The sequence below is a fragment of the Oryctolagus cuniculus genome, chromosome 19 (assembly GCF_964237555.1).
Source record: "Oryctolagus cuniculus chromosome 19, mOryCun1.1, whole genome shotgun sequence".
Lineage (NCBI taxonomy): Eukaryota > Metazoa > Chordata > Mammalia > Lagomorpha > Leporidae > Oryctolagus > Oryctolagus cuniculus.
In genome coordinates, this window is record NC_091450.1 from 28,740,340 (window position 1) to 28,765,056 (window position 24,717).

The 24,717-nt window shown below is 48.0% G+C and overlaps 1 protein-coding gene across 37 annotated transcripts in view; it reads right to left on the bottom strand.

The window, feature by feature from the left end:
• RBFOX1 (RNA binding fox-1 homolog 1) overlaps positions 1 to 24,717 on the bottom strand; it is a 2,206,955-nt gene that overhangs the window by 365,830 nt on the left and 1,816,408 nt on the right. For 2 of the 37 annotated variants that reach the window (XM_070063976.1, XM_051847798.2), the window contains exon 1: positions 3,887 to 8,757. The exons of 29 other annotated variants lie outside the window; for them this stretch is intronic. In XM_070063976.1, the coding sequence (XP_069920077.1) occupies positions 3,887 to 3,973 (87 nt within the window). In that variant the 5' untranslated portion in view covers positions 3,974 to 8,757. Of the gene's footprint in view, positions 1 to 3,886; positions 8,761 to 24,717 lie in introns of those variants that run through there. 6 more of the 37 variants (XM_051847806.2, XM_070063975.1, XM_070063970.1 and 3 more) reach the window with 5 other exon arrangements.

Sequence of the window (24,717 nt, forward strand, 5' to 3'; positions counted from 1 at the left end):
TTCACATTAACTGGGATAAAGAAAATCTAAAAATAGCTGCACATCATTTCAGGTCAAGTTTTGTTCCCAAATGAGATTCGGTGCCAAACTTCCAAAAGAAATTGATTTTCAGAGCTTTTGGAACTTAGAATTACAGATAAGGGATGGTAGACCAAAATTGCCTAGTCTTATTAGGATTTCTGTGAAAATAAATTGAGATGAGAAACCTCCATTTTTAGCACAGTGCCTAGGACACCAGAAAACACTCAATGATTGCCTCTTATCTTTCTCTTCTATTGTCTTTATTTTAGTATAATAGGTTGGTATTTTAGTTCAGGGGTGACCCGCTGTTTTTCCCACTGGGTTGTGAATCTGCAAGTCAGTGGCTATGTCTCTCTCTGGTTTCCCTGGCATCTGGCACAGTGCCTGATGAAAGTGAGGTGGGCAGTGAATGCCTCCCTAAGCATGGTGAGGTGGATGTGGCTCCACTTACACTGTCCTCCATCCGGGAAAATGATAGTTTGACCTGTAATAAATAACCTGTAAGCCTTGGATGAGATCGCATGATTTCTCCAGTAGGAAGAATGATCCAGCCACGTCTGGAGGCAGGTATCTGGATTAAAGCATGAGGGTCCAAACTCGCAACTCGCAGCCAAGGTCTCACGAGACTCAAACACCAGCCGCCAACCAGCCCCATCAGCCACAAAGCCAGTGGTCTCATTCTACCATTCGGCGTTGTGTGACCGTGGTCTATGGCCTGGCACCTTCTGGACTCGGGCTGAGTTTGCCAGCTGAGTTGACTTCCTTCGTTATCAGGCCAGATAACTCACTGGTCATTCAAGATGTCAATGGAAATTTAGAAACAAGCAAATAAGTTCCACAGGACACTACACTGGCTCTTCTTAGGAGGCCAACGTTGGGATCTACCCCAAGGGAAAAGGAGCCAATGTTTACACCATACATTTGGTTATTTTGTTTTCTCCACATTTCTTAATACCCACGCGATAGTCCAAACTGGTTCAGCTCAGTCCCCCATAGATTTCTCCAGTTTTCTACACTGCTAGAAGGTAGGTTTTTTTTTTTTTTTATAGTTGTTGATAGTTTTTTTAATCAGGACACATACTCAATGCATTCAGACATAAAATAATGGGTTCAAGGGGCCTGATATGGAAAAGATCCTGATTTTCATAGAGGGTAGACATTAGGTTCAGTGCTACCTGAATCTGCTCCTGGAGCAGATGATGCTGTGGGAGTAACTTTCCTACAATGATGAGTATTGGGAGACACAGCGGCCAGCTCACGGTCGGCAGGACTAGGGGGCGTTCTCTTAATGCCTGGTGAAGCCAAGGACTAGGAAACAGTTTAGTTTCCTCCAAGCAAGGGGACTAAAACAGGACAAGGCTGGTCTGAATTTGAAAAGGGGCACTTGAGAGTCTTCTGAAAAGGAAGCTCTTCCGCCAGCAGAACATGGGCTCTTGAGTTTGGAAAGCCCTCGAGAGGAACCCTCCAGCGCTGACATGACAGCCCTGCCAGGCAGCCACGGGGCTCGGCTTCAACAGCTCCAGCCTCCAGGAAAACACCACCAACTGTGGGAGGACGCACTCTTTCACCTGGATCATTTCAATGTCCGGCTGATGACATGATTAAGGGGGTGACGGCACCTGCATCCCCAGGGGGAAAGTGCTTGCATCCTGTCTTGGTGAGTGACCTACAAGGTCAAGGAATCGGTAAGCTGCCTGATAGAGTCTTGGAGAGGCAAGGCAGTTAGAGTCAGAACATCAGCTGAAGGGGTGCGTGCGTGCGTGCGTGCGTGCGTGCAACAGAGAGTTTTTCCCTCCCTTTGTTTTGCTCTTCCTCTCCTAGTAGTTGCTACTGCAGTGGGTTGAATTTAGTTTCCGGATGTCAAAGGGTAGATAATATGGCCTGTCTCAGGAAGCCAGCAACAAGCTAGCCTCTCTCTCTCTCTCTCTCTCTCTCTCTCTCTCTCTCTCTCTCCCCCCGACCCCTTTCACACAGGGAAAGGAGAGAAAGAAGATGGGGTGTACTCCAGCAGACAGGCTAGCTGACCCTCACTGAACTGCACTCCTGACTTCCTGGTAGCCGGTTACCTACCAGAGGTGTTGTTTGCAAAAACAAAGTATGACCAGGTTAAGAACTGCCAAGTACAATCACTAGTTCCTTCGCAAAGTAACCGGGTATGTTTCTCAAACACCCTGCAAAGGAGGAAGAAAGAGGGCCTCCCCAGTTTCTCAGCTGGCCTTTGCATCTTCTCATCTATCACTGGGGTAATACGTCCAGAGTGGCATTTCGTAATGACAGCAACATTCCAGCAAATCGATAGTTATTTAATTCCCAACAAGCTCTCGAGTCCATTAAACCTGATTACATTCACCCATTTCAGTGGGTGCCGTTATTTTTCCTACACCGGCACTTAATCTATAACAGGAACTTATGAGAACTTTCAAAAGCAATTTCAGCATCAATCAGCAACAGAGTGAAGGGCACGATGTGCCTGTAATTATTTATCGGACGGGGCAGCAGAAGGTCTGACAAAACTCCAGCGCACGACCTTCACCCCAAGTTTCCAGGAGAAGCCAAAGGGCTGCTGCTCCCCGACGTACTACGGAGCCCTACTTCAGGAGAGAGGATCCTGCCACGTCAGCCCACATCTGCGAGGGAAGACGGAACGAATTCCACCCTGCTAAGGACCACAGTTTCCAGGTGGCCCATTTATTTATAACACACAAGACTGAGAACACCCTCCAAGCTGAGCAACATTTGTACATCCGGGGTGACAGAAGGTTGGGTGGTTATTTGCAATCATCTCTGAATGGCTGTAATCACCCAGGTTCTTACAGTTAACAAAAAGTAACAGCAACATGCAGAAAAGGAGGCAAAAAAAAAAAGTGACGAGTTTGACCAGAATCCTCACCAGAAACATGAATGAATGAATCTGAGTCTTGCACAGTTTTTAAACACCAGGTGCTGGGGAGGGGAAGGCACAGCACAAAGTTGAAAGGGCATGCTAAATATATTTCTTTTTCCTTTCCTGCCTATATGAGATATAGAACTTATTACACAGGGATGGCTATTCTCGAAAAAAAAAAAAAAAAAACCAGACAATAATAGAAAAGCACCTGCCTTTCCTGTCATGTTGGGTTCTCCCTCTAGTAGATGTGAATTTTCTGTACAATGTATACCCAGAAGCCAACATCTGTTGAGGCAACACAAGGCCCCAGATTTCTTACCAGTCAACCAACCACTCTACACAGAATCAACAGCCTCAGAAGTACAGCCAACACCCATTTCAGTCCTCCACCCTCCGGCCATCACTGAGACATAAACAGGCCTGCGGGACTCCTAGCACAACCTCTGAACCTCACACGTTCACCCGCAGGTAGAGTGTGCCTTCTTGCCTCAGAGCCAACCCTCAAACTCAGGGAGTAGGGAGCTTCCCCAGACAACAGTGCACCTGCAGGCGTCACAGGAATTCATGCATATTTCAATGCTCCTTCCATCTCCTGGGTTAAAGCTCTTAACCAGGTCACCTCATGATAAGTGACTTTGCCTCTCGATCTTCTCTGGGAGACTGAGACCCCTGGAAAGCTGGAAAGCAAGCAAATCCTTTGCCCTGTGGTCACCCTCCCAAAGCAAAGGCATGAATGTTAAACAGCAGGCGGATCAATACAAGCAAATATAGCTCAACTACACCATTTATTCAGCCATGAGAGATGTCAATAGCCAGATTAGGGTGATCCATCTTTTTGATTTCCTACTGTCTTCTCACTGACTACGCGAGGGCTTTTTTCCTGTATTAAAAGTGTTTGCTTTCTCAACCATAAAAATTCCAATGATTACTCTGAGCACTCTGGAGTTAAGTTGCTTGCTGGCAGAGACCTTGAATTACCTGAATGAGTCCAGGAAAGTAGGGGGCTGCCGGAACAATCATAGGCACGCCATAGGGATGCACGAGAACTCCTTGAGACGCCAACATGTTTTAAGCGAGGGGCTGGTTCCTTCCGCAGCTCAACACATCAATGGAGAGAGAGGGGAAAAAATCTATAGACCCAACTTCTTCCGAACTCTAGAGCTGAGAGCCAAATCGCTTCTGTCAGGAGCCAAGCGCTCATCAAGGCGGAGAGGGGAGAGAAAGAAAACCTACATCAGCAACTCTTAATGTGAAAGTTTTCTTCCCAGACGAGGACGAAGAGACACAGCAGCTGCAAAGTTGAAGCTACCAAAATGGAAGGCGCTATTTTGGGCACGGCTTGCCTAACATGACTAACCAAAGACTGCTCGTGAATTTAGTTCTGGGAGGCAGTTCGGGGGGGAGAGAGAGAGAGAGCAAAGACAGAAACAACCAGGTTATGAGACACGGGTGTGTCCCGATGAATTTGGCCAAAAGGCAAGGGATAGGTCTGCGTGGGATTTTCAGGGAGAAATACTGTGAAACGAGAACTGATATGATTATCAGCTGCCACTGAAAACTCAAGTTGAGTGGGTTAATGCGGGCAGCCTTTGGCACTGGTTTTCAAAAAGAAACTAAGAACATATTTAGTTGACTCTCTCTGCCTCTCTCTCTCATTTCAATTTTAAACAGGCTGTTTGTAAATCACACTAGAATATCCCCGGCTCACATGTGCACGATATGGACTATGCCCAGAGATGAAGTTCAATTATTGCTATGGATTTTGTAATTTCTCTCCCACAACTCTCTGAAGTAGGCTCTCTGATCAGTCCCTGGCAACAAATGGGGTAAGAAGGCTGATCCTCTCGAAGTGGTTTGCTCATGGTCATACAGGTTGGAAGAGGCAGCACTGAGCTATAAACACACTCCAGAGCAGTTTCCTAACCATGACACGGGGCTGATAGTACTGTATTTTACCCTGTAATAGGACTTCCATGTCTTTCTTTGCATATTAAATATATCCTTTATTCCGACTTTCAACTATGATATTAACATGCAATGTATTAACGATGTCACTCCCTGTTCCCAAAGTAATATGCATGTCTATTAAGTACCAAAACTATGGATAAGAGATACATTCAAGCAAATATTTGAAATTCTTCTCATTTATGAAAATAACCAAGCAGTTGTTTGAATGTGTCACATGGTGGTAGATAAACTTCTGTAGGATTTCATGAATTAGGAATAAGACTGATTTAGGTGTCCCATTTATTGGCTGTGTGATCTTAAAAAGTTACTCAGCTTCTCTGAACTCCAGTTTCTTCATTTAAAAAACTTAGTTAATATGAGTTCCAGCCTCCTAAGGTTGTGTGATAATTACATAAAGTTCTTCACTCCATATCAGGAAGTAGACAGCATGTGTGCTTTGTCTCCTGGTGGTTGGTACAGATGTAAGTCAAGTTTAGATGGAAAGTTGAGATAACATTCAAATGGTCACTCCTCTGACCTTCATATAGGGAAAGGATGTGGGTATGGCAAGAGCCCCACAACACTGAAAACAATAACACAAAATGCTGATGGAGTGAGTCCACGTAAATAGCACCCACTTCCCGGGCATCCTTGAAAATCACCTTCAAACCCAACATCTACTTGCCACATTCCACCTTTCACTGTAAACAGGACAGAGGATATGGATTTGTACAAATCGGGATAGCTTCAAACATCACCAAACATATTCAACTATTGGCTTCTCTAAATCCAAATGTCAATTCTTCCACTTTCAGATAGCCAAGGTGTTTTTACACTACACTAATTTTAGTTGCTTGATTTAGCTGCATAATTGCATTTCTAGATAACGACATTGGACAGGGTTTGGCAGAGAATTCAATTATTTAAGGCTGAATTTTGGCCATCTTGACAAGGTTTCTCTGTAATTGATTCTCATGGATCAAAGTGGCCATGCTGTACAATTCGGAAAGCTCCCGTAACAGCTGCAAGATGACCCCTCTTACCCAACAGCCCGATACCGCTTCTAACTTTAGCCTCTGAGTACGACTTTCACCACCGCATTTCTGAGAAGTTACCAGTGAGGACAGAAGCATCACTATGAGTCGGACGTGTTTTCTAGTCCGCTTCCCTTTAGTAATCGCAGGAGAGGAAAGCGATTAGTTACTTAGGCAGGGCCTGGGTGAGATTGAATTATGTCTCTCTAATGTTATAAAGTGGAAAGACCACTGGACCAAGAGGCAGGAAACTTAATTCAGCCACTTAAAGCCAGAAATTTACACAGAGAGACTCTTGAGCTTCCTGAACTTTGAGGTAATGATATCCACTTATTCCTCAAGAATGTACCAATGAACAAATTCGTGGAAGTGTTTTGGAATGCGTAGTTACACAAATACAATGGATTGCATCGTTGATATACGCGCACACACACACACACACACACAGAGTCACACACCATTTTACGATGAGAGTAATTCCAGGAACCGTGTGGTCAGGTGATTCTGTCATGCGAACATCCCAGAGCGTACTTGTGGAAACCTAGATGGCAAAGGTCAACCACTGGACATGGCCTTAGGATGTAATCAAAGGATCTGGTAAACAGGGGAAGTTTGAGGCTACTGCCTACATAACACAGCCTACAGTTTCACTGCAAGCTGTATGTGACTGTTGGTACTCTAAAATAGTAACATGCACACAGATCAACTGGTAACAATCACTGATCCCCAGTACCAAGCAGTATACAATGTACGTAACTGCATGTGCTATACTTCTATATGAAGAGCAGCATAATAGGTTTGTTTGCAGTGTTAGCATAAACACTGCCACATGTTCATCATCCCCTTCAGTGAACTGGATCTGTCCTTAACATGTTACAATGCCTACGCAACCAATAGGCAAGAGCAATTTCCCAGGCCCACGATAACTGTATGAGACCACCATCACATATGCAGTCCATAATTGACTGAAACATTACTATACAGTGTACAACTCCTGTGTGTGGTGCTTGTGTCTTTTTATTAAAGAATTTACTGATTTCAATCAGAAATGAAAATTCTATTACATTTGGCACACAGAGATATATAGCTATGATCCATCTATCTATCTATGCTCAGGATTTTTTTCATTCTTTTGTTAAGTACTGCTTACTTTTTATTTTTAAGATTTTATTTACAGACAGTGAGAGGGAGAGTCAGAAAAAGACCCTCCACCCGCTTGTGCACTCCCCAAATGGCACTGGAGCTGAGCTGATAGGAAGCCAGGAGCCAGGAGCTTCTTCTGGGTCTCCTGCACGGATGCAGGGGTCCAAGCACTTGGGCCATTCTTTACTGCTTCCCCAGGCCATAGCAGAGAGTTGGACTGGAAGAAGAGCAGTAGGGACTAGAACCAGTGCCGATATGGGATGCTGGCACTGCAGGTGGAGGACTGACCTACTACACCACAGCGGTGGCCCCTGTTTTAATAACTCCACAACACCACAACTTTTGCTGATCCTGAGTAATAGCTACCTTGTTTCCTTTCTCCAAACAAAGGGCTTTCTGTTGCCCTTTTCACTTTGACTGCCAGGAAGCTCAGAGTCAGAAAGGGGCTCATCTCTTCTCACTTTGTTGGCCTTCCCTGCCTCCGACTTAGTATCCCTGTTTTACTGTCTCCAGTCCCAACTACTCTCATGTTTTTTCTCTGAGTCCGACTTTACATGTCTGTATCATTGTTCTGTATGAGCATAGTACTTTGAATGCACCCTTGTCCTAAACCCACCACAAATAATAAAACACATACATAAATAACAGTCTTGCTCCTCACTTGGGCTCTGTTTTCTCAGGTGGGAAGCCCAAGTACTGACTGGCTATGAGTCCTTCTTCTTAGAACATCCTCCAGGAGTCTAGAGTCTGGAGTCTGGGTGTCTCCACTCTCCAGAAGCAGGAGCACATGGCTCATCGTAAAAGGTTACCCACCCAACATCTAGTATCTGGAATTAAACTCACTGATATATTTCAGGAACTGAAGATAATATTTAGAACAAAATGACCAGGAGGAAGTGGAGGGGAGGCCCTACTGGAAGTCACTTGGAAAGTGTGAATTCAGATGAAAGGCAGGGGATGGCAAACATATTTTTCTATTAATACTTAGGTTTTCATGGGTCTTATCCTCTCTATGGTAACCATTCAGAAGTCTGCTCCTGTCGCAGGAGAAACCATCACCGATAATACATAAACCAGTGATCAAGGATGTACTCAGGGAAGACAAATAACAGAAACTGAAACTTGAATTCCCTATAATTGTTACAGCTCATGGAATATTATTCCTTTTTCAATTTTTTGAACGATTTAAAAATTTTAAAAAACAAACATTTTTAGCTCAGAGTCACGCAAAGACAGGCAATGTCCCAGGTTCAACTTACAGCCTGTGGTTTGTGGACCACTACTCAAGAGCATGCATTTTATCCAAGAACAGACTTCAACACAATGGGCAGACACACACTCCCTCTGTATACCTCCTGTTTCCTCGCTCAGCTCTTGTTTTTCCTATGGCTTCCTTGGGGGCCAGTTCTGTTCATCTTCCTGTGCCAAGGATTTCTACTAAGGATTTTTTTTTCCTTAGTTCCCTGTACACAACCTCATCCCTTCACTCAAAAGAAAACCACTGTCCCACCTTTCTCCAGGACCCACGATGAAACTCTGCCTGGACCCACGTGCTTTCTCTCCAGCTGTCAGCTGCTGCAGCTCCTCCCCCAGACTGTGTGAGCTACCCGAAGGATTCTTCTGCCCACCCCCAGCCCTTCTGAGTATCAGGCACCCAAAGTTCAGAGCTCCATGAAAGAGCAGGAAAGAGGAGAGCCACAGCAGTGCTGGCTGGAGGAGGGAGAGCTTCCCAGGGAAGCACAAACCCTGCCCCAGCGACGCTGGTGTCCCACCGCGCCAAGTGCAGCCTTGGAAGCCAAACCCGGCTCACTGACAGGAACCAGGAGGAGGAGGAATACAGTGCTGATTTGTCTGTGCAGTGACAAAGTAATGATTGACAATGGGGTCTTTCATGCAAAATTTAGACATACACTGTCTTCTTTTGCAGTTTTTTTTTTTTTTGATAACGGATTTCAAGTTATTTCATAGATATAATTTTAAGAAGAGAACCATACTTGACTCCCTGTCTCCCTCCTCCAAACCATGCTCTTTCCTTCCCAGCTTTTTAATTCAATTTTTGCAGTAACATTTTTTCCCATTTCATATATACAGTTTTAAGAGCATCATGGTACTTCCCACCATATCCTCACCCCCCTACTCTCACCCTGCCTCCTCCTCTTTCTCTTTATTTTTCTTTTAATTTTTACAATGGCATACTTTAAATTTTCTTTATAATTACAAGCTTAACACCTCACCAAATAAAGAATTCAACAAGTAGCATGTAAAAAAAAAATATTGTTGCTCAAAAAAATAGACAAGGGCTATAAATGAAAGTCAAATCTCAAAATGTCAACTTCACCATATATATTTTCTTTGGAAAGACTGGGATATCTAAGAATGTTGGGCCACATTCCCTTGTAGCTACTTTCCCTCAAGCCCAAGCAGACATCCACCATTCTTCATCTGCTATCTAAAAAAACCCTAAATGTCAGCTGCCATGGTTAACCATGATTAAAACAAACAAACAAACACACACAGAGCAGAAAGTAAAAAGTAACAGTGCTTCCCTAATGCTGCTGTGGAATTTAACATTCACTGCATTTCTGACGTTGTAGGTATTGGCAAGGCTTATGTCCTAATACAGACGCACACAAGTGATTTAGTTACAATATGCTGTTTGCAAAGTTCAGCATCAGAATCTGCTAGTCAAGGCCCTTCACAACACTGCTCTCTTGCACCTGCCGAGAATCATCTTCCAATACACACTGTCCTTCCTTCTAGAAATCACTTTTTTGTGTGCAAACCACACTGTCAAATTGCCTTCCCCATATACTGCCATGAATCCAAGTTGCTGTTCCAACTTGCCTGCTGTGCAGAATTGTCATCCCCCCCACCTCCCCCTGCCGTCCCCCTCCTGTCCTTCAAGATCAACCTTGCTGGCCTTGGATTTGCGTTTTCTGTAAAGACTTACTCACTGCCCACAGGCAGAATTAACGGCACAACACCTTTGTTCTGGGTCATTTTAGAGCTGCACCCAGTGCCAACACTGCTCACGTTGTGGCAAGACTCCCGTGAGTGTGACTACAGCCTCAGGAAGGTGGACTGGCTCCAATGGAGAGCCATGTCATTCACTGTCACTCACTCGATGATGACAATGCTGAGCAGACAGAAGTTTCCTGAAATGCTGCCCCACGTGACTGATGTGGAAAGTATGAGCAACGTGGAGGGGCTGCAAGGGACCACTGAGAGCTACCCGGGCCACCAAGGTCGCATCACCTGATCACGGGGCACTGGGACACAGCGAGAAAGCCTGGGCTGCAGAGTCGGGGAGGTTGGCCTTGGCTCATGGCTCTGTCAGCCTTAGGCTGCTATGCTGAGTCCTAGGCCCATGTCTCCCAAGGAGGAAAATGGGCCAGCACCTGTATCTACCCTCCGGTGTTCTGCAGCAGTGAAAAGACATTTGGTTCTATTGCTACTCAAACTTGGCAGTTGTTCAGAAACTGCTGGTTTATTTTCGTTTCTTTCTTCAGAATGACTTTGTATACCCAGGCAAATGTTTTCCTTTTATTTTTTTTTTTCAGATTTACTTATTATTTGTTTGAAAGGTAGAGAGAAAGGGGAAGAGGATGGGGAAGAGAGAGAAAAACAAATTCCATCTGGTGGTTCACCTCCCAAATGGCTGCAATGGCCAGGGCTGGGTCAGGCCAAAGCCAGGAGCCTAGAACCCCACTTGAGTGTCCCATGTAGGTGGCAGGGGCCCAAGGACTTGGCCCATCTTCTGCTGCTTTCCCAGGCACATGAGCAGGGAACTGGATAGGAAGTGGAGCAGCTGGGACTTCAACAGGTGCTCATATGGGATGCTGGCAGTGCAGGTGGAGGCCTGGCCCAGCGCACCACAGTGCCAGCCCCATCTCTCCACTCCTGTGTCTAGTGTGTCTCCTCAGTGCCCACAACATACCACACGGATGCACTGCTCCCCACATGGCTACTTCAGAGATGTTCTTGTCCCTTCCTCGTGTAGCCACGTGCTGGGTCTTCCAGGCAGTCTCACCACCTGTTCCCTGCACTCCTGATCTATTTGGCTAAGATGGTAAAATATCAGCAATGATTTGCCCCAGGATGGTAAGGGCCTGGCTGGCATTTGCAAGGAGGCACACTTCTATTTCACCCCCTCTGCCTCATCCTCTAGCTCTTGGATTCTCAGCCTTTTTCTAGGGGCTGGGTACGGAGCACGGGGGATTTATCCGTCATCTGTGGGGTGAGAAAGAGGCTCCAGTGAAGTCAAGAGACTTGTTTAAAGGCCAACAATGAGGCGTGTGCCTTGCAGCTCCCAAGCGGCAGGTTTCCCTCTATGTCCCTAATGAACACCTGCCAGATCACCAAGGATGGCCACGTCAGGGTGGCAGCTGAACCAAAGTGGACAAGTGTCCCTCAGTACCAGAAAAGCTCTCAGGCTCCATCCAGTGGAGGTAAGAGAACAGCATGGTGCAGATTTGCTTAGCACGGACCCCAGAAGGAAACTCCCTGAGGTTCTCTATCGTGTTTGTCCCCCTGAATGCAAGGACTGACAGGTGGAAACACGGGCTGGCTCCAGGAGGACTGCCAGCAAGGCACAACAGCAACCAACCAACAGCATCTCCACCGGGCGGCTGCACACATTTCGGGAGTTCATGGATCTTACCCTCTCTGTTGCAACGGCTCAAAGCTCTATTCTTAGGACCAGCATGGTGTACCTGGTTAAGCTAATAGCTGGCAATACCAACATCCCATACCAGAGTGCCGTTTTGAGTCCCAGCTGCTCCACTTTTGATCCAGCTTCCTGCGAATGTGTCTGGAAAGGCATGGAACATGGCCCAACTGCTTTGGTCCCTGCCACCTACATGGGGCACCTACATGGTGTTCCTGGGCTCCTGGCAAAGCCTGGCAAAGCTTTGGCAGTTGCAGGCATTTGGGAAGCAACCCCTTTCCCTGCCTGAGACAGCGGGACTGTGTGCAAGATAAGAATATGATTAGCATCCATTACTCACGGGATAGGGCAGAGCCTTAAAGAAGAACAATATGCCTACTGCTGACCTCAAGGACGGGAGGCTCCCAGCAGACTGTCAATGAATGGGTGCTGGTAGGTGTTTTGCTGACAACAGAATTAGCTGGTTTGGAAGATCAAGCCAGGGATATCAACCCCCTTCCCATTTTCAGCCACTAAGTGGTTAAGTGAGAACACCCTTACACAGGCACCCTAGGAAGTCCCTTCCTCTTTAAGAGTTTCCTTCCTTTCCCCACCTTCCAAACCAAAGATGATAGATGCGTGTGGCTTCTGTACATGGAATCAGACTTCTGAATCAAAATGTGAGAATTTCACATTCAAGTGAGAGTTTATAAGGATGAAGAGGATGGGGTCTTTGAATCAGGACTCTCCCACAGTATTCAGGATGCTGGATCACCCTTACGCAGTAGGACGGCACCGCCACCACAAATGGCCATGAGGACGCTCAAAGAAAGGGCCAGGAGGCCGTGCAAGTGGCGAGGCTGCTGATCGTCATTAGAAACTCGAGCCCCCAGTGGTGCAGGCAGCACCGTGCTTCCCTTGGTTCATTAAACACTTCTTGACCTGATTCTCCTCTGAAAGCCAGACTGCCTGGCTGAATGAGCAAGTCTAAGAATATCAACCCTGCCCATCATCTCTGCTGAGATCAACAATGCTCCAGGAACGCACCTCTGACCTGTCTGGGGATGAGTGGCAACTGGGTTTGAGAATTAGTTGACCTTGCTTGCGGCAAACAGACACTCCCTGAGGACTCTCAGAATGGGGGACGGATGATCAGCTGCTCCCTGAGACTTTTATTTGTGCCCTCCCCATATCTTCTGCCGTCTGTGCTGCAGGTCCCGAGGGGCCGGGCACAGAGACCACTCCAAACAGCACACACCTGCAGACCCAGAAACTGAGCTTCTCTGTCCAGGCCCCCATGGCACTGCTGACCTGAATGAACCACTTGATCTCCATGTGCATGGTTTGTCCTTAGAAATGAAATGCCTGGGCTGGCAGCTTCCAAAGCGTATTCAGCATGATAGATGCTTCATGGTCTGAAGAACCCCATGATCAAATAAGGTGGAGAAATTTAGCCTGATCTCTTTCCCTCTTGGGCATTCACGATGACTATTAGCACATAACCACATCTGAGAAGTCCTGTGAAGAATAAAAAGCTGCTTGACTTAGCTGGAGCTGGGCATTCTAAAACTGATTTGATAACTGACAAAGCATCTATCCACCATCTCCTCCTACATCGACTTATTCATCCATTCCATCCATCCATCCATCCACCCATCTCCTCATTCATCCACCCATCCATTCACCTATCTAGACATCTGCTCATACATCCACTTATCCACGCCCCTCCCCATCAATCTTATTATGTGGCTATCTGGCCATCGGGAGCTAATTGTCTGTGAGGCCCTGTGCTAGGCTCTTTATTTTCTTTCTCTTACTTCAACATCATCATCATCATCATCATCACAGCTGCTACGACTTGCTTGATGCCTACCACGTGCTGGACACTGCACAAACTTCATTGCATCTGTTGTCCCCATTTAACTTCTCCATATTCCTATGAAGTAGAGTCTGATAAAGTTGTTGCAGCACTGACAAGAAAACTAAGGAATTGAGAGGGGAAATGACCTGGATGAGGCAACAAATCCAGTCCAGAGCAGAGCTGTTCCCTGAGCTGAAAGGGGCTGCAGAAACCCTACAAGAGGCCATTTTCGCCATACGGCACCATTAACATCTGTGCAGAAACGCTGGCCTGGATTAAACTCAAGCCAGCTCTCTTCATCTCCTTTCCCCTCAACTTCTCCCTTAGTTTCAAGCATTCTAATACCCATCAGAGGCGGGGAACAGAAAACCAGAGACACAGAGTAGGAGGACACGTTAAGGTCTGGCCTGGAGCTGACCCGCATCACCTCCCTGAGTCTTCCGGGAAGTGCAGAGGTGACTTCCCAAGCAACAGGAAGAGAAGTGGGCCCATCACACAGCAATGTGCAAAGCTTAACTACAGGGGAACAGGGAGGGGGATGGAGAGAGGCAGAGCCAGGGAGATGGACCCTTAGGACCTTTCTTGGTGATACAGAGGTATCATTCCCACGTCCAGGGCTGGCTGGGCCTCAGCTGTGCTCCGGGTCAGTGCCTCTCCTGGGGCTGAGGCTTTTCGTTCTTATTTTTGACGCATGGACCAACCAGTCTGAGAATCTTGCTTTCATCCCAGGAAACTGCTCATAACTCACAAAAAGCTCCATACCACTGCAGGGAGTTGACGGTCCCTTTGAAATTTATCTGTGGACCCAGGAAGGGCCTCCCAATCTCTATCAAGATTTTGAAGTATGTAGCCAAGATGCCCTGTACTTTTTATAAAGGACAGGCACAAATAAAGTCAGAATCCCTGAAGTCAGGCTCCCAGTCACAGGCGCAATGGCTGTTCTCCTAGGAAATTACGTTGACAAGCTCACCGGCTCTGTGACGTTGAAGAGATGCACCTGCCATTGAGGACGCTCACACCACAACCTGCGGGGGTGGGGGGGGCAGGAAGGTCAAGGAATGTGGGGAGTCCCACACTGTGAGGCCACGCCAGTCAACAAGGACTCCAAAAGACGTCTGCAGTTCTCTTGTGCTGTTTGTTTAACAATCGTCTTAGGCTAGGCGGCCGCTTCTCTCTGCCCAAGTTTCACCCCCAGCTTGAGCCAGGAGACACAGACCATGGGCCAGTGAGTGGGCACTAGGTGTTGTACGCAACCCAGCAAACCAAGCACTGGGGGAGACTGCAAGGCTGAAAATACACTTGTATTTTCAAAGACCATCCAGTCTGGTCCTGCACACAAGACAGGGGTGTGAGGGCCCCAGTGCAGCCGAGCTGCCCACTACAGAGCATTAGCCAAAGGGCCGACCACTGCCAGGTGGTCACTCCACAATGTCACGGTCAGGCAGCTCGTGGCAACAGAGGGCCTCGACAGGTGGGATTTTCACCTTCCCAACTTCGCGGTGTCCCTCTGGGGCCCTCTGGGGACATCAAAAGAGCAGCCACCTGGAGTGACCTCATTTCCTTTCTGACCCTTAGATCTATTTAAAAAAACTGTTTAACAAACAAGTCATAATGCCATTTGTCATTTGCCAAACACCCTCAAATCCCTCTCTGTGTGAACTCCTTTCATCTTCACAGCAGTATTCTAAGTGCGGTTACTCTGTCCCTCCATGGCATCAGCAGGGACACCGGGACCCAGGGAAGCTAAGGTGATGGGCCCAAGATCACACTCGTTCTGAATGGTGAACCTGGTTCTACAGATAGACTCATACTCCTTGGCTATGCTGTGTCTCCAAGAAAGACGTTTATAGCATGTATTTCTTCTAGCTTCAAATTATTGATATAGAAATAAGTTTTCATTATACTTACAATGTATTATACTGCTTAAGAATTCGGATACTGGAGTTAGTTCAAGTTTGGGTTCAAGTTCTGGCTCCGAAAATTCCTGGCTGTGTTGCCCTAAGCAAGTTACTAAACCTCTCTGAACCCCAGTTATTTCCCCTATAAACGGAAGGCAACGCCACCCTCCTCCCTGGTTGTTGTGCCAGAGTACTCAAAATAACGAGGCAATGCACTGAAAATACTCCCCGCGCTGGAGTTCCATCTGTAACTGTTTTAGCTCTTAGTTTATCGCTTAGCACGATCACAAGGGTTCACACCTCAGCCCCAATCCTTGCCATTTAAGTGATTACTAACTTGCTACTGCTCAACCCTCAACTCTTCCATGAATCAATAAATCCATCTTTTTGTCTCTGGTCGCTTCAGCTGGGTTTCTGTCCCTTTTAATGGATAGATCTCGGACAAACCCAAAAGTGGTTGTCAGAATAGTACACACATATATACACATCTACCAGGAAATCATGCTGTTTCTTCTTGCTAATTTTTAAGAGGTTTCTTTATTTATTTGAATGGGATGGGGGAGGGGGAGGAGGATGGAGAAGGAAGAGGGTGAGGGTGGGAGAAGTAGAGGGAAAGGGAGGGTGAGGAGAGACTGACTGATTTTTCATCCACTGGTTTACTCCCCAAATGCCTGCAACAGCCAGGTATGGGCCAGGCCGAAACCAGGAGCCAGGAGCTCCATACTGGTCTCCCACAAAGGTGTCAGAGACTCAGGCACTTGGGCCATGACCTTCAGGCTCCCAGGCACATTAGCAGGAAGCTAGATTGGAAGTGAAGCAGCTGGGACTCCGTGGCGCCCTTACATGGGATGCTAATGGCACCCGCGGCAGCATAATCTGCTCTAACGATGCAAGTCCCTGCTCATCTTCCTAAATGAACACTTTCACAGAACTTACAACGTGCCAGAGGCTGCAACTGCTAAGCAAAGAACCCTGGAAGTGCACGAGGGAGCTTACATCAGCACTCAGGTGCCGACTGCATAAACCACGCATCCACGCAGGAACCTCTTCTGAGTCCCAGTGAAAGTGTTGCATGCTGGGAACAATGACCCCAAAACATCAGGGTGGACATCTGACCTCAGAATTAAGACATCCATTTCCCAAACCAGTGTCCCTTGGTTCCCTACCAGTGCTGATTCCTCACTCCCACTTCCTGCCAATAAAGACCCTGGGAACCAGTGTTGATGGCTCAAGTAACTGGGCCTCTGCCCTCCAGCTCCTCGCTCTGGCCTGGCCCAGCCCTGGCTTTCATGGGCATTTAGGGGACAGGGCCAACAGATGAGAACTCTGTCTCTATCTACCTCTGCTTCTAAAACAAATGAAAAAGAAATCCAAGTATTCTTCCAGGGAAATCCCACTGCCGCAGAACCACGGCCAACAGCTTATACAATCTCCAAACTATATTCACACTCAGACCACCGATGCTGACCGCATCTACGGCTGCTTTTCCAATAACATTTGGCAGAGAGCTGCTTACCCCTGCTACCAGAGCTTATGGACTTAAGTGGGTTGCTTGTGTACTAATTTGGTACTCCCCCACCTGGCCAGGTCTGAATTCAATAGGTCAGCCTGTGTCCAGTGTCTGTTAGCACACAGATGCCGCGGCGCCCCATTGTTTCATCATTACCTTGCAGACCTCACTTTCTTGGAGACTCCAAGGCTGGCCTCAACGATGAATGCTCGCTTTACAACCAAAATTAGAACAAAGGGACAAAAAAGAACTGGAGGATTTAAAATTAGGATTCAGAGAGAGAGAGAGAAAGAGCAAACCCGGTGCCTAAAACCCACCAGTGAGGCCCAACTTTTGCTGTAGTGTATCCCCGTATGTTCCCACCTCCCACTGGGACCCAACATGGGCCAGCGCGATTTATCATTCCGGAGAGCGGCGTGCTCATCTGCCCACCTCGCTCGGCAGCCCTCGGTGTTATTTTATAATTACTGGGAGTCTTTTTCATGTTGCACTCTGCCAGATCTGCGGCTCACCACACACCTGTTCTACACAGAACACATGGAGAGACGGGGGTGGGTCTGGCTGCGGAGGGAAGGGGAAGATGGCCTTTTCTGTCTGCTATGAAATGCAAAATCGAGAATAAAGGAGCGGACCAGAAGCCTGTTAGTACTTTTTTTTTTTTTTATATTTTGAAGGCCATACTCTGTGCCAGCACTTTATTTAACAAACACTCTGTTTAAGAGCTTACTGAGAACAGCAAATATGGTTCTAACTTTTGAAAACAAATATTAATTCACTTAGTCATCCTGGTGACCGACACAAGCATCACCGTCCCCGTTTTAGAGACGGGAAAATTACAACAAAGGAAGGTTCAGTCCTTTGCCCAGGGGCACACAGATGGTAACTGGCAGCCATGAATCAACTCTGAATTCAGGTACTCAGCTGTTGAAACTCTGCAGCCGGGTGGGCTGCACCCTAAGTAGCATCACTGTCATCACCCCCACCATGCCCAAAACCAGAGGCCTGGCACAGTCTCCTCGGTGTCAGTCACCATCCACCACTCTGATGACCACCGTTACTACCACCATGGCTCTCACCACCGCCACACGGCCAGGACCAGCGCCAGCACCAGGGCCCAGGAGACAAGCCTCTGTGGAGTCCCTTCCATTCGCTGGCTACTGCGCAGGGGGCCACACACACTGTCTCACGCTACTCACAGCCACGCCAGGCTGCTGTTCCCTCTGCTTCACGCATGTGGGGAGGGGGCTTCAGAGAGGTGACACGACGTGCCCGCGCAGATAGTCAGAGGTCCACCGATGATCCAAAGCCAGTTCCACCTGTACCACCATGAAAGCATCCAACCCCTGTGCTGCCGTGGCCGGAGGCAGAGGAAACAGCGATGGGAATCCTTGTTAGCAGGAGCGGTCTGCTCTACCTCGATCTCACCTCCTCCTGCTCAGTCTCAGCTCCAGCGTCACTCCCGAAGGGAGCTCTTCCCTCACCCCCGAATCCAACTCTTCCCATAACCATGGGCCTCCTCTCTTTCCTTTCAGAGTCCCGATCACCATTCGCAGTGCACACTGGGGATCACTTGCTCCTGTGGGGGTCAGTGCTCACAGACACTGCAGCCAGCTGGCTCCCCTCCCCACCCACTAGCCTCAGCGTCTGTTGCTGAGATGGGAGCCACTGTGGGGCGGCTGGGCAGAGCTCTGTGGATGGTGATGATGCCGCCAGCAGTGCACAGGTTCCGAGATACAGCCGAGCGACGCCCAGGTCTGAGACTTGGTGCTGAAATTCACCTGCAGTTCCCTCCAGGGAGGTCCCACACAACCCAGATGAGTGCTGTCAGCCCCTCTACCCACAAGTCCTCCAGAGTCTACCTCCACAGAGAGATGTTTCTGTCCCCTGGCTGGAACATCAGCGCTGTGGGAATGGACAGCAGGTCTGTTTTCTCAAACTCTCACTTCTTCCCGTCCCACGCCCCTCTCCTGTTAACTTCTAATCCAAGTGACTGTCACGCTGCATCTGAATCAAGCTTGCCTTCTTCTAATTTATTTTGGTCTATCTGGGTTTTCATTTTATTTGAAAGGTGGAGAAATAAGGGAGGGAGAGGAGAGGGGAGGAAAGGGGAGGACAGGGGAGGGGAGGACAGGGGAGGGGAGGGGAGGAGAGGGGAGGGGAGGAGAGGGGAGGGGAGGAAAGGGGAGGGGAGGAGAGGGGAGGGGAGGAGAGGGGAGGGGAGGGGAAGGGAGGAGAGGGGAGGGGAGAAGAGGAGGAGAGGGGAGGGGAGGGGAGGGGAGGAGAGGAGGGAAGGGGAGAGGACAGGGAGGGGAGAGGAGAACAGGAGAGGAGAGGAGAGGAGAGGAGAGGAGAGGAGAGGAGAGGAGAGGAGAGGAGAGGAGGAAGAGGGGAGGGGAGAGGAGGGGAGGGGAGGGGAGAGGAGGGGAGTAGAGAGAGAAATCAAATCTTTAATATGCTGGTTTACTCTCCAAATGCCTGCAACAGTTGGGGCTGGGCAAGGATAAATCCAGGAGCCCAGAACTCAATCCAGGTCTCTCACAGGGGTGGCAGGGACTCAAGGAATTGAGACTTGTGGGATGTGCATTAACAGGAAGTTGGAGAAGCGGGATTGGCAGGATGTGACCCTGGGCACTTGGATAGGGGACACAGGTGTCCCCAGCACACTTAGCTGCTGTGCCGAGTGCCTGCCCCAGTTCTGGTCTTTCTGAAAGGATGCGCAGGATCGTATCTGCCTCCGGCCTAGATCTCCTTACTGTTTTTTGCCCTTTTCTTCCTCTTGGAATAGAAGTTTAGCTCTCCTATGAGTGTTTCTGTACTCATGTGGTTTCCAGTCCCTCTATGCCTGAGGACACCCAGGCAGGTGACAGCCACTATACCGTCTGCTACCCTGGTCCCGCCGCCCGGACCACCTCCTCCTTCACCCCAACTCCTTGTCACTTCTTGGAGAAATCTCCCTTGCCCCTGAGTCCAGCTCCTATTGCATCCATGGACCGCGCTTCTCTTCCTTCAAAGCCTTCATCACAACCTGCAACACACGCGGACATGGGAATCACCCGCTCATTTCCTGTGAGCTCTCGGAAGGAAAACAAAGCCGACTTCCACGTCTGTGTCTCCTCCACTACGAGCTCAGCTTCCGAGAGCAGAGGCTAAAGAAACACGTGCTGAATAAAGGAGTGGCTGAGAGAGTCAGGTGCTGAATAAAGGAGTGGCTGAGAGAGTCAGGTGCTGGCATCGGAAGTGATTTAACTGTGACCGATGGATGACATGAGCTCTGCTATGGATGACCAGCTAAGTCTTGCAGAAACACATCATCTAACGTTAGGGACGTGGTACACACGGTTAAAAACACAGCATTCCTCCTTCCCAGGAGTACCACCTAAACTCTGGAAGTCCATCTCGTGAAAACAGATTTTTTTTTTTCTTGAATTAAAGACATAATTATTTTGGAGAATTGCTCTTTTTTTCTGGTGCAAAACCGAAAAACGCGAAAGATCCGTCCACATTAACACATCATCTTCTTGGCATGCTAGACGATTAAGGAGGAAATGTGGTTTAATTAATTTATTTTTAGAAATTGTTATTTTTCACAAAGCCAAGAAGAGCTATCAGAATAAAGGGATGTTTATTTGGGTGAATCACCAGCTTTGCACAAATCCCAAGTGCTAATTGCATAATGGGTCTTTACAAAATGCCATAATATGGGTTCGGTTGCTTTCTCTGTTTTGGGTTTGAAAAATAGATTGTTTAATAACCCATCAAAGCTATATGTAAACCAAGTAAACAATGGAGCAGATGTTGACTGCTGTCTTGTGCCTCGTAGACATAATTAAAGACAATGAGACACTCACGGCTTCATGTAATAGAGGAGGAACACAAACACAAAATCAGTACAATATAAATGTAAACGGCATTTGCTGGACACCTGCTTGCTCAGTCCAAAACGCGCTCTCAGATTTCCTGCAATGAAAAATGGTCACGACACCCTTTATTTACTTATGGAAATACGGCGATCTGTCCTCCACTTTTCAGGAAGACAAAACTGAGCGGCAGTCTCTCGCATTGAATTCTTGTTTCAATTTCAACATTGCTGACTAGGGTGCTGGGCAGTTTTAAATTTTTGACTTTTTTTTTTTCCATCGGCATAAATGTTAAGAAGAACCAGTACGCCCAAACTTTCATATTTATGAGAGAAACTCAAGCCTCAATGTGGGTGAGGGTGCGGATACAGCTTTTTGTGTTTTTCTATTTTATCTCTGCATGTACTCATTTAGGAATTCTATGAAATTAGCAGGTTTATTTCCTAAAAGCCTTACATATCTTTTCCCCAAACAACAACAAAAATTAAGTCAAGATCATTTCCTAAAATTCTGATTTCACCTAATATAGAAATAATCCATTTAGGTAGAATATTTAAAGTATCATGCTAATTTTCTAAATATTCTCTTTTACCCCCTCTAACTCCTACTCAGACTTCTGTTAATTTTCAGTTCTTGGTTCTAAAGGGAAAGATGAAAAACCACACAGAAAACACAACACATGATACCAGGAAGGAGACATGCGTGCAATCCAAAAGAGCAGAGCTTTTCCCTGTGCATAGTGTGAACGAGGATTGGAGGGCTTCAAATAAACCATTAGATTCTATCTTGGTTTTCTTCCAATTAGGAAAAAAAAAAAAAAGCTGGGGTTCGAATCAAAGCTTTCTAGGGCTTACTTGGAAGAAGAAGGCTTCCTGGTTCTAGAATTCTCAAAATCCAGAAAACGGGGGTCCTCCTCCATTTCTCAGTGAATAACTGAACAGTCATACCCAGGAAAAGCCTCAACCTCTCAACACAGGGAGCTGGCGAGCGGATGTTGATTCTGCTTCTAGCAGCCCCCAGCCCCGGCCCTGCCTGTTGTTGTTGGGGCTATGGAGGGAAGGGGATCCTAATGCCGCCCGCATCTCTTTGTGCTGATCACACAGCGTCCGCCCATTCTCACAGACAGCACCATAAAGCATAAGCACCAAATGGGAACCGGGCGGAGCCTGGAGGCCTCTGAGACACCAACCAGCCAACCCGGAAACACCTAAGCCAGATCGCACCCCTCCTCCACTCATTCCTTATAGAAAGGCAATGAAAACGACCCTAAGTGAATCTAATTAAACACACACACACATCACGCACACACGCACACACAACCTCAGAGCTCAGGAAGGCTGTGAAACACTGAATTCTTTATGAAGCAGCCTTCCCTGCACCGAGCAATACAGCCTGGCCAAGCCAGCACCCTGCTCCCTGGAACTCCTTCCTGAACACGACCAGGGCCCGCGAGTGAACAAAGCAATGGTGCGGGGCATAAATCATTAATGCGGTGCTGGGCAGGGGCTGCGTCTCCTCTGTTAGTCGGAGAGCTCCTCTGCACAATGGGGATTTGGGGCTTGCAACCGGCTGCAGACACTCCCAGCAGCAGCCCGGTGCTTTCTCCACGCACCCCCTGCCCCGGGTCCGGACGGCTTCATTCTCACTACAATCATCAAAACGACAAGAAAAGTAAAATCGGGGAGAGCACCCAAGTTGAAAGAGCTCCTGAACTCTCTCCCGGTCTAGCAAGCTTTGCCTTTAAAACGAAAGATGCTCAGAGGAGGTAAGAGGAGCTGGGTTCCCACAGAGACACTGGCAGAGGCCTGCTTCCCTCTTGCAGAACGAGCCGGCGGCCGGCTGCAGGGAACAGGGCGAGGGTGACAGCAGCATCGCAGTTATCCCTGTGGGTCCTGGATATCCGGTGCTCCATATCAGCAACCCCCCAGGCCTCGGATTCTGCGTCTGAAATGAAGCCAGGCACGCGGACTCCCTGGAGGCCTGATGTGGCAATGCACCCGAAAGTGCTGTGTCCTGTGCTTGTCACCTCGTACGCCATAAAAGTTATTGATCACCTCACTATCTTAATGATTTTATTATTAACATCGCTGGTCACCTAAATGGTCTTAAAGAAAGAGCCTCAATTTTTGAAAGGAACCAAAAGCAGCTTAAAAAAAAAAAGTCTCCAAGAATCCCGAGCCGCCTGTTCCAAACAGAGACCTCCAGTGGAAGGATCTGCAATTGCACCCCGCAGAGATGACCTCTCCACCCAGTCCCTGCCTGTTCTAATTGCTCCCTGCAAACCCTTAGGAGAGAGAGACCCAAAAAACAAATAGCACGGTCTTATACAGATTATTTGGGTGAGAGGACCCGTCAGCGTCTTTAAGTACAGACAATGGATAGCCCCAAAGCAAAGCCATTTCCAGAAGGCACTTTTGTGTTTTCAGAAAGTCAGGAGCGGCCCAGATGAAGACGGATGTGCAACTCAGGGTCTCACACCTCATTCTTTCGCTTCAAAATAAAGAGAACAAATGATGAGGCGGCGAGGAACATGCTCTCTCTCTCTGAGGACAGCTCCAGGGCCCGGAAACGCAGGTGCCAGCATCTGCAGCCTCTTCTGATGCTGGGCCGTCCGCCCAGGCACCAGGGCCAGGCACCAGGCTCCACGGAGCCCCAGGAGGCTCCCCGAGACTCTCCCTGGTGAATGCCCGCACTTGAGCAGGCACCTGCCACAGGAAAGCTTATGGGAATAAACTTCGACATGTGCCCAAGTCCCTCGCATCACAGAATAATGACATTCTGAAGAGAAATAAATGAAGCCCCTGCAGTGAGGTTCTGTCAGCTTTTGAAGGTAAATAACTTTGCTACTGACAAGAGGAAGACGATTTCTATTTTCCCTCCTCCTGCCAGGCAGCATTAATTGAGCTGTGCACTCGTATTATGGTCCCACGACACAGCAGGACTGACAGCTCATGGGAGGAAGGGGTACTCAGGAACCCGGGAGAAACCCCCAAACTCCTCATACCTGTGTCCTTGGCAGGCCATGAGTGCACGGGTCGTGTGGATTTGGGGAAGACATCAGCTTCAGTAAGCAGATTCTACTTTTATTTTCCAACATAGTCATTCATTCATTCATTCGACATCTACTGGCTGCGCCCTTGTCCCAGCTTAGTGTCTTCATCTGCTTCGTACTATCTCACAAAGAACACCAGGCAATGCTTGTTCTTATCCCTATGTTTGCGACGAAGCAATTAAAGCCCAGAATCAAGTAAAGCGATACATGCAACTCATGACTTCTGTCCCAAAGACAACTATGGACGTGCCTTTAAAAATAAAACAACAACAACAACAAAATGCCTCCACCTTGGAGGGTGCTCACACCAACTGCGTCTAGATAGAGATGGGTTTCTCCTGGGAATGCTGGGTGATGCTGGAGGTGGACACTTGGGTAGGGCCATTTGCAGGCCTCCCAGTGCTTTTGTGTGGAGAGGCCAATGTCACTCATTCACAAGGAAACTCAGAGAGCAGAAATCTCTCCTCTTCCCTAAGAACTCACCCAGGGCTGGATACAAGCTGAGCAGCAGAAGGCAAATCTGCTGATGGGAAGACTGGGGCTATTTGCTGCTGTTTTTCTAAGGGAAGCTAGTCCTCGAGGTGAGTCCTGGGCAAACACAGAAGGCCAAAAAAGAAAGGACTCATGGGGCCGGTGCTGTGGCGTAGTAGGCTGAGCCTCTGCCTGCAGTGCCAGATTCCATACAGGCACCGGTTTGTCACCTGGCTGCTTCTCTTCAGATCCAGCTCTCTGCAGTGGCCTGGGAAAGTAGCAGAGGATATTCCAAGTCCTTGGGACCCTGCACCCACGTGGGAGACCCAGAGGAAGCTCCTGACTGCTGGCTTCAGATCAGCCCAGCTCCAGCCATTGCAGCCACTTGGGG